At 45.1% G+C, this 12635-nt stretch overlaps 1 protein-coding gene across 3 annotated transcripts in view; it reads right to left on the bottom strand.

The window, feature by feature from the left end:
• The window catches only part of LOC125946933 (uncharacterized), a 127180-nt gene that overhangs the window by 93192 nt on the left and 21353 nt on the right, over positions 1–12635 (bottom strand). Inside the window, exons 4-5 of one of the 3 annotated variants that reach the window (XR_007468004.1) lie at positions 11719–11829; positions 3706–3914 (exon numbers count right to left, since the gene is read on the bottom strand). Coding sequence is in view for 2 of the 3 variants with exons in the window: in XM_049671133.1 (XP_049527090.1) it covers positions 3766–3914; positions 11743–11829 (236 nt within the window). In the remaining variant the exon portion in view is untranslated. Of the gene's footprint in view, positions 1–3705; positions 3915–11718; positions 11830–12635 lie in introns of those variants that run through there. The other 2 variants (XM_049671133.1, XM_049671134.1) reach the window with 2 other exon arrangements.

Below are 12635 nucleotides of genomic sequence, written 5' to 3'. Positions count from 1 at the left end.
CCATCTCACTGCTCCCCCGCAACATGCACCCCGAGAACACGGCGGGCGCAGCGAAGTGATAGCCAACGACACATGCAAACGCAACCGCAAGGAACCAACCACCGCATATACGGACGAGGTAAACTATCCCGACATAAAATATCCCGGCCATAATTGTCCGACACAATCAACATGTCCCCAGACTAACGCTGCCTTACAAGCGGGAGAAGCTGCCATGCCTCTCGCCATCGTGCCAACTAGAGCTGAAGTAATCATTACGGACTCGCAGGAAGCGTGCCGGAACTTCTCGTGCGGACGAATTCACTAAACATCACAACAGATCATTTACCAACACCCGCCAGACAGACCTATCAGGCTCACATGGGTACCCGCTCACTCTGCCATCTCGAGCAGCAAAACCTCCCACCTTCTGGCTCGATAGTTATTCTATCGCATCCTGGGAGGCACGCAGTAGAGGATGATCCCCATTGATAACGTATCAAGAGATCACGCAGCACTATAGGTTAGAACGACTCACCTACCCACCTGCGCACAAACTATCGAAAGGGCAAGAGCGACAGATATGTGCCCTTTACCCGAGAACCTTCACCCATCCCACTAAATTCCCCACCTTATCCCCGACCCTATATCCCCGCTATGACGGATGCCCCGGAGCGCTCTTTAATATGGTAGGGGGCTGTGACAAAACCAACTACATCGGCATAATTCCTTCTATTCTCCCCACGAGCTTTGGGAGAGAGCACTGACGAGCTCCAACCTCGGTGATCAGCGTCTGCTGGTCTTGAGGGCTGTAGAAACAGGAAGAGATAAAGGCGTATAGGACTAAAGAATCCTCTCCGTTGTTTTGTCTCAATACACACGTTTATTCTCTCTCTAGCTTTGTGCAGTGCCGGCCATTGTCTTAACATTTATGATCGTGCGGGATTTTGATCGTGACGATAAAAGTGGTTACTTGCGCTGGACGCAATAGCCAATCGCTTTCTTGTGCGATGGGCACCCAAGTTTCGTTGTATCGAAACCAATTAGGCGGTACCCAATTAGTAGTGATTATGCATCTTCTCATAATCTTAGTGCATTGTGCATTGAGAAAAAAATTAGAGGCAGCTTCACACTAGTGGTGCGAAGACTGGGCAAAGAGCGAAGCTGGCAATCCCACATAGCCTTATCTCGGTTCGCCCAAGTTTTTGCGCGGTTATGCTTCGAAACTCGGCCACGTTTTGCGCAAGATCACCCCGGAATCATCGACAGCCTAAGGAGCAACGAACACTCGGTCATTAAAGTATCTGGACGCTCAAACGCTTTTGCTCTGTTTCGCGGGCTCGTAACTCCGGATCTTCTGCGAATCGCCAGCGTTTCGCCGCCACTTCGGCGGCGCGATACTCGGGATTGGACCGAAGTCTTCTCACTCGCTCTCTCGAGTTCTTTTTTCGGCCGCCCCATCTTCGCGGCGATGTGCTCGGTGTGGAGAGGGCGGGGTTGTTCTGTCGCCATGGTGGCGACGCGGAGCTATATATCCCGTGGGTCGGCGCAGTGACGTCACGGCTTAGGTCCGCCTCCACGCAGCCGCGGCAACAATTATGCACGGTGTGGCGACGTCATGGCTCAGCAAAGCTGCGCGCGCGATGATGACATGGCTCACGCAGCTGTGGCGAGGCTCGGCGCGGTCGACGCAGCTGGAGCGAAGCGACGCGAGGCGACGCAGGGTGCCGTCATCGCCAGGCGGAGGTTTTGTGGTGTACGCTCGATGGACTATCTTCGAGCTTAAATAGCTTCGCTAGTTCACAGGAGCATGTGCCATTGGGCTTGGACCCTTTCTGCACTATCACCAGGATCGGCCCACATTTTGGCGTTACACCTGACGGCAAACGTCCAGGTTAGACAGCTTCGCTGTTAAAAGCGTTCCCGGTAGTACCAAAGGTGACCTACCAGCGCAACGGAAACATTAAAGACACGTTAGTGCCCCCAAACGTAAGAAAACATTGTTCCTCCGTAATAAAAGCATGTTCTCGCCCCGGGTGCACAACCTGCAGGCACCTTCAAAGTGACCCTAAAATTAAGAGCCCTGCAAATAGCTATACATACTATAAGTGAAAACTAGCTTTACTTGCACTAGTCCCGATGTAATTTATATGCTTGAATGTTCCTTCTGTAAGAAACAATATAGTGGTGAAACGGGACAATCAATGAACGTCAGGCTAAACGGACATCGCGCGGACACAGCTAAAAAGCTTCCCAAAGCCTTCGCTGAGCATTTTAATCAACCAGGTCACAACTTCGATGAACCTAAACTCTACATCCTACAGTCAAATTTCTGTTCTGCACGGGACAGAAAATGCAGAGAATCATACCTCATCCACAAGTTGAATCCTCATCCGCAACCAATAGGCATAAACTTTTCAAAGGGAGCTTTAGAATCGTTTCGATATGCTAAATATCAAACTATAGGCAACAGCACTTAGTTAAATTCAATTGGGTTGCTTCAGTTTCCTTGTTATTGGGTTGTCAATACTATTCCAATCTCCCACCTCCCTTTTCTTTCATTCATTTATATGGATTTTTTTTCCACGGGTACCATGTTCTGTCACTACTTTTATTCTCTCCTTCAGAGAGACGATAGTTCACTGACCTCCGGGAAGGAGATAATCTCCCCCCCCCCCCCCCCCGATGTCCAGGACCCTTCCACGAAAAGGGGAGCCTACATTGATACGTCAACTGGCTGACACAAGGCGCTACCTCACATTCCGCCACCGACGTTGAGTAGCAGAGCTTTTCTATTTTACAACCTCGCCGTTAACGCACCCTCGGTCGCTGCCTCGCCCACTCACCTTAATCGCTCTCTCCTTTAGAAGAACCGTACTTATATACACTGCGCCGAGGAGAGCATATATGTCGCCTTGAAAATACGAGTCCACTTGTCGAAACGTTGGCTCCGGCTTTCACCTTGTTCTCATTCCTCTCATCGCATTGAATGTCCATCTCCCTCCTTCCCCGTGTTTTCTACGGCCAATGAGAGGCATACAGGCGTTCCGCCTCTTGGCCCGAGCATCGAACACTCGCGCCAAGCACTGATGACCAGGCAGACTCAATTGCTGTACTGCAAGCATATACGGTTTGGCTAGGCCTTGTCTGTGCACTCCTCCGCTTATCACGATTGCAGTCGAACCCGGATATATCGAATCTGAAGGGGATCACAAAAAAGACCGACATATACGCAATTCGATCAATAAAATAAACATTATATGCAAAACTTTTCAAGGGGACTTTACTGCTGTTCGTTATACAGAGTAATGCGTTACATGTGGGTTCGGTATATCCGGGTTCGACTGTATCCCCAAAGTACTGCAATTTTGAAGACAAATACTACGCTATAGTGGCGTAAAATTAAGATTAACTCAAACCATTTTATATTCCTCTATATTCTATATTCCTCCTTACAGAACAAATTTACATAGTTATTGCACGCAACGTGAAGTAATGAGGAATGTGAATTTAGTCATACATTTAACAATGATTTCACTCGAGTTTAAATGCACAAAATCAAAATTTATTTGAGGGAACATAGTCAACCAGTTCAAGTAGTTCCAGCTGAGCTTAATACAGCTTTCAGAGAGGAGGCACTGCACCTCTTTTTAGGGTTCGATGCGTTGAATCCTTTCATGACTACATTTTTAATGTAGACACGTCCTAAATATTCCCGGTAACCAATCAAACTTTGTCAAATCGTTTTATTCACGGCTTCCTCCTCTGTCGTAAAGAAAATTACTTTTAGTTGTGACCAAGTCTGCCGTTGCAATTCGTTTTATAAATCGTTTGTTCTTGAATCCTATACTTTACAAACTCCAGAACACATTTGGCACTAGGGCCTTGGGTTATGTAGGAATCCTTAACTCGAAGATCATAAACGGGACGTCCATCTAAAAAAGAAAGAAAATCCAGCAATAAAATGTTTCAGTGGTTTAAAATAAAGGCGTGCGAAATATCTTTTTAAAATATGTGTTTTATAGTTTTATAAATTACGACATTACCGCTTCCTGCCGTTACTGCTCAGGCGCAAAGAGATCCTTTCACAAATGCCTGATCGTAAAGTCAAGGCTGTCTTCTACATGAAATTCCTTTGCATCGCTATGGCAAAAGCATCAAAAGTGGTTAGTTCCTAGCTACCAGGTTCAATATTTCATTGTACAAAAAAATTCCGGTCTATCAACGCGAAGGTCGCCACAAACGTGTCTACATTTAAAATATATAACATACTATTAACGTGGAATGATATCCTGAAGAATTGCGAATATACCAGTTCGCCATGCGCTGCACCCACTTCATGTGTCATTGGCTAGTATACTGTAGCAATTCCTTGCACTTCAGTGTGTGCCGTTCCAATCATCCGCTGGTCAGGACCGCCAGATTCTAGTGATAACGTGGGCAAAGCGCCGCTCAGACACTGACGAAGCGGATAAGCAATGACAATGCAAAGAATCGTTACATCATCTCGGTCCTTCTCACAGTAGTTGACCTTCTGTGAGCGCGGCCGAAAATTCAGAACATTGACAACTCCTGTATAACTTCAGGGAAAAAATAGGACACGGAATTACGCTCAAAGCCGGTTATAGAAATTGATCCACGCTGCCGGAATATTTTGATACATCACTAAATTCGATATATGTAAAACCGCGGGTATAAAAAAATTGCCGCAGTTTCACCCGAAAGGCGAAGCACCAATTGCAATAGCAAATTAGTAGAGAGCTATACGGAGTAAGGATAGTAGTTTTAATCAGCTGTATAAACTTGGACATGCAGCAGCAACAGCAACGCGCAGAACTGTTGTCGACGCCGTCGGCGTTTTGCCCGCGTTCGCACCGAACGCGCGCGGCGTTTTTACTATAAATACGTATTTGGTGCCGCAGCTAAACGTCGCCTCCCCTCCCTCCCTCCCGTCCCCCACAGCCTTTCGCGCGACGGAAAAAGTTGCGTTTGCTCTCTATATATGGAAAGGAGGAAAGAAACGCTTAATTCTGCAGCTTGGCGCTGAGCCGTGCTCCCTCAAGGGCTGCAGAAGATAGCGCCAACCTTTCCCTTTCCCTCAAGAACCACTTATCATCATCATCATCAGCCCTTCAGGGAGCACGGCGCAGAACGCGCGTTTGCTCTCCGACGTGCGTTCGCTCCCCGTGAAAGCGCGCGTCCCTCGCGCCCTTTCACTCGCACATACAGCGTCCGGAGCGCGGCGACGATTTCATCGCCGTTGACGTCATACGGAACCTCACGGTGACGGCGATGGTGACGAGGACGGTGACGCCGACGGCAGAAATCTGCTTTGGAGTGTCCATATAATTGCTATCGCAATAAAATAAATACATATTCAGGTTGTACAGCTACAGATGAAAAAGATTAGCACGAGTGGCCGATGACCTGACCAGGGAAATTGCGGTACGCGGCACTCTTATTTCAGCGCACACTGGTACCTAAATTTCCACAAGATTCATGATTCAAAGAGGGGTTGCCTGTCACTCTCGTTTTCGGCGTGCTAGGGCATCATAGCGTCGCATGCCGCAATTTCTCTGATTGGGTGATCGGTGACTTGTGCTAATCTTTTATTGCGAGAGCAATTATATGGACACTCAAAGCTGATTTCTGCCGTCGGCGTCGCCGTCGTCGTCGCCGTCGCCGTGGCCGTGAGGTTCCGTATGACGTCAATGGAGATGAAATCGTCGCCGCGCGCCGCCGAACGCTGTATGTGCGAGTGAAAGGCCGCGAGGGACGCGCGCTTTCACGGGGAGTGAGCGCACGGCGGAGAACAAACGCGCGTTCTGCTCTGTGCTCCCTTAAGGGCTGCAGAAGTAGGCGTCTCTTTCCTCCTTTACTATCACCATATATGTAGAGCAAACGCGCCTTCTTCCGACGCGCGAGAGGCCGTGGGGGAGGGGAGGGGGAGGGGGAGAGAAGGGAGGCGACGTTTAGCTGCGGCACCAAGTGCCTATTTATATCAGAGGCTCCGGTAACAGTCACCAACGCCGCACGCATTTTGAGCGAACGCGGGCAAAACGCCGACGGCGTCGACAACAGTTCTGCGTGTTGCCGGTGCTGCTGCATGTCCAAGTTTATGCAGCTGATAAAGCTAATATCATTACTCCGTATAGCTCTCTACAAATTTGCTATCGCAATTGATTCTTCGCCTTTCAGGTGAAACTGCGACAACTTTTTCTGCCGCAGCTGTACGTGGCAAAATCTAAGATACTGGGTAAGCCGTAGTGTAGAACTCCGATTCTTTTCACCACCTAAGGTTGTTTACTGTGCGCCCAACGCCAGGTAAACGAGCGCTTCAATGCTCTTAAAATTCTTCGTTGACATTACCCACTTTGTGGTAGGTCACTTTGTATCGACCTTCTTTGGCCCCGTGGCCCCATTTGTCTACTAGTTAGGGTCACTAAGTAATTTATGGTTGCTGTCTTGCCGAGCAGACAACATTGGTCAATGTGTATGTGTCCGATTAAACAACTTGCTACTGGCTACTGTCCGGCTTACTGCACAACTTTGGTCACTTAGTGTGTGCCACTGGGAATGGGGCCCGAAGTTCGGCACTACGCATGTAACGTTAGTAGGCGCCCATTGTTGGCCAATCCACCAGAATGGATGAGACACAGTGACACAATGGCTTTGTGTCCTCAAATAATAAAAAATCGATAGCTGTGAAGTTTTCGTTACTAACACGTCACGGAAAGTTATTGTTTCTTTTGTTTTTGAAGGCCTTCTTTTGAAACAAAGAATTTCAGCACCTTTCTGGATCTTTCTTTGCATACATGCTTGTTTTAACCAATGAAAACAATCGCAAAATGTTGGTTGTTTTTGCCGAGAGTGCTCGATAACAAAAGCACTCTACAAATGACGGAGTTTTCTTTTGGGGTGCAGTGACCACCACAAAATATGCTATGTCGTATTATATTTCGGCATTGTGTTTTATAGCCAGGTTGCCACCTCGTGTGCCTAGGGTGGCAATATGATTCGTCTCTACATTGCTTTAATACTAATGGCATTAACGTGAAGATGCATTTGGTATAAGTTATGCTGGATTTTCTCGCATTCTGCTCCCACCAGGTCGTGGCTACCTTGACAGACAACGATTCCGCGACGTCGTACTCAGTACTCCGCAATGATATACCTTAGCTGGTAACCGAGGGTAATAAACTTGCATGAATGAATATAGTTAGTTCATCATTCACAACAGAACGAAGGTGAGCGACAGCGCTAGAACACCATGTGTGCACCTCACTCTTGTAGCAGCTCGTGCAAATAAACACAGCCAACCAGGAAGGATTCATGGCGTTAGGCAGCTCTATATTTGTTTGCGTTGTGAAACATTGGCCTCTTTGCCAGCCTTTTTTGAAAGTAATCTTGTCTCGAGTTCCCATTATTAAACTGACATTTTAAAGCGCAGCTTTTCATGTCTAAATGCACTGCAGGAAAGCCAACTTGAACAATGGAACTATCTGCGCATCTGCGCACGCAATCGTAGAACACTACAGTTTACATTTGCAGTTGTACCGATAAGAACAAGGCTATCTGCAAGGCCACGCTACCCGGACGAACTGTTTATATATGCATTGAATTGCGCGCGTCACGCAATGCATTCCCGGCCATCGTGATGGGTAGGGCGCGGGTGCAGCGCACGGCAGAAGAGGAGGCTGCCGTACACCAATGTAAGCGCGAGCGCGATCGTGGCCGTAAGGCCGATCCCGTGTATCGGCAACGGCATGCAGTCCGTGAAAGTGAGAGAGAGAAAGAGAAAGATGCTTTGATGAGATGCTGGAGATGCATGTAATCAACGGCTACATGATAAAAGCTATGCAATGTAACAAAATGTTTTTTTCATTCAACGTCAACGTTCAAAAAATACAATCCTAAACAAGCAATCAAATCACATATGGATCGCATCGGGTCGCTCAGCATTTCTTCTGTTCGTTGCGTAGTCGTTGGCTTTGGACTTTGACTTTGATTCAGTTTGCATGGGCGAAAGCTTCGCGTTCAACCTTATTTCCATAAGAAAGAGGCTTTGATTTCTTTGTCCACTATATCATCGAAAACGTTTAAGTATGATCTATGATGGCTTTCTTGTCGTAGGATTTCATTGACGAACTAAGAACGGAACTTATGCTATGCCTCTTTCCTCAAGGAAGGGGAAGAGGTAGTGGGGTGTTTTAATGAATTGGGGTGGCGAAATTCGCAGGGTATATTTCGAGCTGTTAAACGTACAAAAGCTACGGATTTTCTACAAGGCGAAATTCGCAGCGTATATTTCGACCTGTTAAACGTACAAAAGCTACTGATTTTCTACAAGGCTTTCAAAAAAAGAAATTTTGGATTAAGCGTAAAAGAAAAATGCTACAGAAATTCTGAGAATTGTCTGCTAATGCGTAAGCATCCTTGGGCCAGGCTGTTACTCTGATTTTGCTTACTTGCTTTTATAGCTTATGCATGTCTACCCATCGGTTTTCCGGTGCAAAAGAATGCTTATGCCTTAGTAGAGAATTCTCAAACTTTCTGTAGCATTTTTGTTGTTTATCATGTCTATCCACCTTAGACCATATCATAACGCTCCAAACATAATTCCATTCCACACAACCACGGGATTTCAATCTAGTTTTATTGATACGTTCTGTACAATTTTACTACTGTAATTTTTCTCCTTTTATTTTCTTTTTTATGACCTTAGCGCAGTGATGTCAGCATTTTTTTAATTTTTAAGGCTACCGATCATCTACTATTTCACTATTATCCCATGTACCCAATCAGATATTCTATAATTTTTTATACTCCTCAACCCGAAGCAGGCTTCTTGTACGTACACCAGTAATGCGGGAAAGTAAGCTGTGAAGGGTGTGTGCCGAGAATGGTTTTCTCTAGGGGTGTGCGAATATTCGAGTTCCCAATTCGAATCGAATAATATCTAATCGAATAACTCGATTCGATTTTCGAACAGCTAGTATTCGAAGTTTCGAATAATTTATCATGACGAATATTTAAAACGCGACAAAGACCAATGGTGCAACTTGGTTAGGGTGGTGTGGTTAAAACTAATGCTAACGTCGTTACAGTAGGCCTTTCGTTAAAAGTTTCACCGGTATCCTGGTTCAAAAGCGGCCGCTTGTGTATATTAAATGAGATTTTGTGTCATTTCAGCACGTACAAAAAGAAAAAAACACATATGAGAAACCTATCAAGCCCTTCACAACTTCGCTTCCGAAACAAAGTCACGGACTTTTGCATAGTTCGGTCGCGTATGCCGCAAGCGCCGTAAAACACTTTTACACAAACATCTTCCTTCACATCCTGTCATAACTACCGTCGCAGCGCGCTTATATTGGGTTGCATCCGGGATCAGGAATCAACATGACTCAGCTGCTCACAGCACAGCGAAGGCTTGCGGAAAAGACGAGTTCCTCCTCCCCAATTGTGCCGTTTATTTACGGGACAGAACCGATCCTTAAGAGGCACACCAACAATTAAAACGAAGCAGCTTTGTTTAATAAGAACTTGCTGAACAGCTTGGAGTCACGGTTCCCTCTTTGTGCAGAACGAAAGGAACTGGTGCTTGCAACACTATGTGATCCGAGGTTTAAATATATTTGCTGCACAAATTCATTCAGTCAGTCACCCGCTGCTGAGCTGCTGGCAGCCGAAATTACTGGTCGACACGCTCGCATGAACTCTCCATTGCAGCACTCTCAAAATCCGAAGCCAATGACAAGTCACGCCGCAAGCAAAGAAGACAAGGGAACAGTCTGCGAGAGCTCACACCTTATAGTCAAGAAGTTAAAAAATACTATAATGTGCCGCTGATCGCAAGAAAGGATGACCCTTTGAAATATTGGAAAGAGCATGGAGCTTCACTGTATCCAGGAATCTCCAAAATTGCTTTGCGATACCTTCTCATCCCTGCTACAAAGATGTCCATTGAGCACATGATTTTAACTGCAGATAACACCGTAACATCGCAGCGAGACAGCCTGAAGCGAGGCCATGGGGAACAGATTGTGTTTCCGCATGACAATTTGTAGCCTTTCGGTAACAGTCACTCACCGCTTTGTGTGCTCGAGGACATGAGCAGACAACATTTATTTGTTCTGTCTATAAATTTTCAATAAAATCTTGTGTATTCAATATTCGGTTCGATATGCGATATTTTTGGCCACTATTCGGCACTATTCGACTCGAATTTGATTCGAGATGAAATTTCACTATTCGCACACCCCTAGTTTTTTTCTCTTTTTTTCCATTTTGCATTCCTTCGTTATCAATTCTAAAGCGACCACTCATCTACATTTACAATATTATAACGATTAAATGTCTTAGCTTCGCCATTTATGCATTTATTTTGTAAATAAAGAGTGTGACACTTTTCGCGGTACCAACAGACTTTGCGGGGGGAACTCCAAAGAATGCTTACGAATTAAAACATTGTACAGAAAAAGCCATATACGTGCTTCTGGACATAAGTACGCGTACATGACTAAATGACGGTGAAATCATGTAGCAAATGTTTGCCTTTAAAAGATACCCATTAATTTTTCCCCCATTCATCTGTAACCATTCACGTAGCTTCCCCTCAGATGTCTACCATTTATTATTGCTGCTGATACCTCCTGATAGATCATCAATCATTATCCATATAGTACACGTTAAGCTGATCTTTCTCGTTTTACGTCATTTTATTTACGGCTTTACTAACATATTTTCTTTTGCACCACTTTGCCAGCACAACATACCGCTTTCATTCTGCAAAACACACCTTTGTTACTTGTCGTCTGTGTTAACGCGTCCTCAAAGGCTTGCATTTTTATTAAATAAAAGCCTGCAAGGCGGAGGAAGTTACATGAAAAGCACATATGCGTAGTGCATTGAAGGTAGTGTAAATCGACTTGTCAAAGTAGTCATGCGAATAAATTGTACTGTGCGAAAGCATAAAGCCCGAGATATGTATTAACGGAAGTGGAGCAAAATAGTGAACAAAAAATTATTTCGCGCCATGGCACTGAAATTATTTTTCGAGCTTCTTAATTACCACTTGCTACCACTTTCTAATAAAACAACAATAGAGCTGGATGCGTCACCATTTTGTATAGGTTGAAACAAATTATACAGTGTATAAAATTTTGCTAAGCCGTTATCAGGACTGCGATAAAAAAATAATCAGGTATATTGCAAATCCTGTGGCCTGATTTGCTATATAGGCTGAGTGGTATAAGTTCAGTGTAGTACATTGCATAGTGAACTGGTGATTCAGTCACAAGCATCTTAATGATGAATACTAAAATAGATTCACGTTTGTTTTAAATATATTCATGGCTTTTTGAAGAGCGCGACAGGCCTTTTTAGAGTATTATATTTCTTTAAATTATATTTTGACTTCCATCACAGCTAATGCACAAATGAAAAGATCAAGCAGGCACATATGCAAACACTGATTTGAGGTTATGAAATACAGTATATTCCTACAGAAGATTACTTCCTTAAAGTTTCTGTTGTAGAGGCTTTGTGCAACTTTTCCTCCTATAGTCGGCCATTAGCCCATATTGAAAAATTATGACATGCGAAATAAAGGTGTTGGCTAAATATTGTGAAATGACCATAAAACTCGTCGCAATTTACATTTTTCTTTGACAAGACCTACGTTTTCCTGCCTTAGCAGAAAATAAATGATGAGTTTTGAGACTTAATGCAGCTTACGCTTTCAAGATCATAGAAACGCACCGTGGTTTTGCGTCTTCACTCTAAAAACCGCGCAGCCGCCATTCTTATGGTAATAAAGCATATACTCTGACTCCATGAAACTGCCACCTGTAAAGAAAGGGTGCATAATTCAGGCCTGTATACTCAGCGAGTATGTCATTGTCATGGGTTATGCATTCAACTCAGACAGGCCGGGCGTTGCCCACAAACTTGGTTTTTTGACGTGGTGCAATACGCATGGTAATAGACACATTGGTGCGCATCGTACAGTGCTCAGCGATTGAAATGCGATACTCGGACCCCATGGCAACGGACGCTTTAAGCGTTACCGGTGAGCGCTGGGTGATCGCTGAAAGTGCTAATGCATGTTACAATGCATCGCAAACACTCTCGCTTTCACGTGATTCAAAAATGCATCAGGTTGGTGGCGCGAGTGCCCGCCGGTGGTGCAAAAATTGTCAAGCAGCCACGCTCTCCGAGTATCGCGTTTCAATTGCTGAGCACTGTACACTCCAGGTCGCACAGCTAGCACCTAGTGCGATCAGCAATCAGAAAAAAACTTTGCTGATGTATGCGAATTCCAGGAACTCATACCGTATGTCCCAGGTAACCCGGGCCAAGCTGTGAAAAAAATGGAGGCGGGGGGGGGGGGGGCTACGAGATACGACCATTTAACCAACGGTGCTTCGTTAGCAGTGGCCTTGAGCATGCTGGTGAATTTTGCGCTTATGACTCATTAGGAAATCAGCCAACATTATTCCTCCAATTTTTAAAGTATACTTGAATAATTGCATAAGCTCGAATGGCAAAGTGTACATCGTGTTTCTGAACATCACATTTAACATTCTTCAACTAGATAAAGTTTTACCTGTTATTTTTTTCCGTGTTTCAGTGTTGTTCCTCAAAGCGCAAAA

Source organism: Dermacentor silvarum, chromosome 7 (genome assembly GCF_013339745.2).
Source record: "Dermacentor silvarum isolate Dsil-2018 chromosome 7, BIME_Dsil_1.4, whole genome shotgun sequence".
NCBI lineage: Eukaryota > Metazoa > Arthropoda > Arachnida > Ixodida > Ixodidae > Dermacentor > Dermacentor silvarum.
Note: the sequence above shows the minus strand (reverse complement) of the source record. Positions and strands in the feature narration are given on the sequence as shown.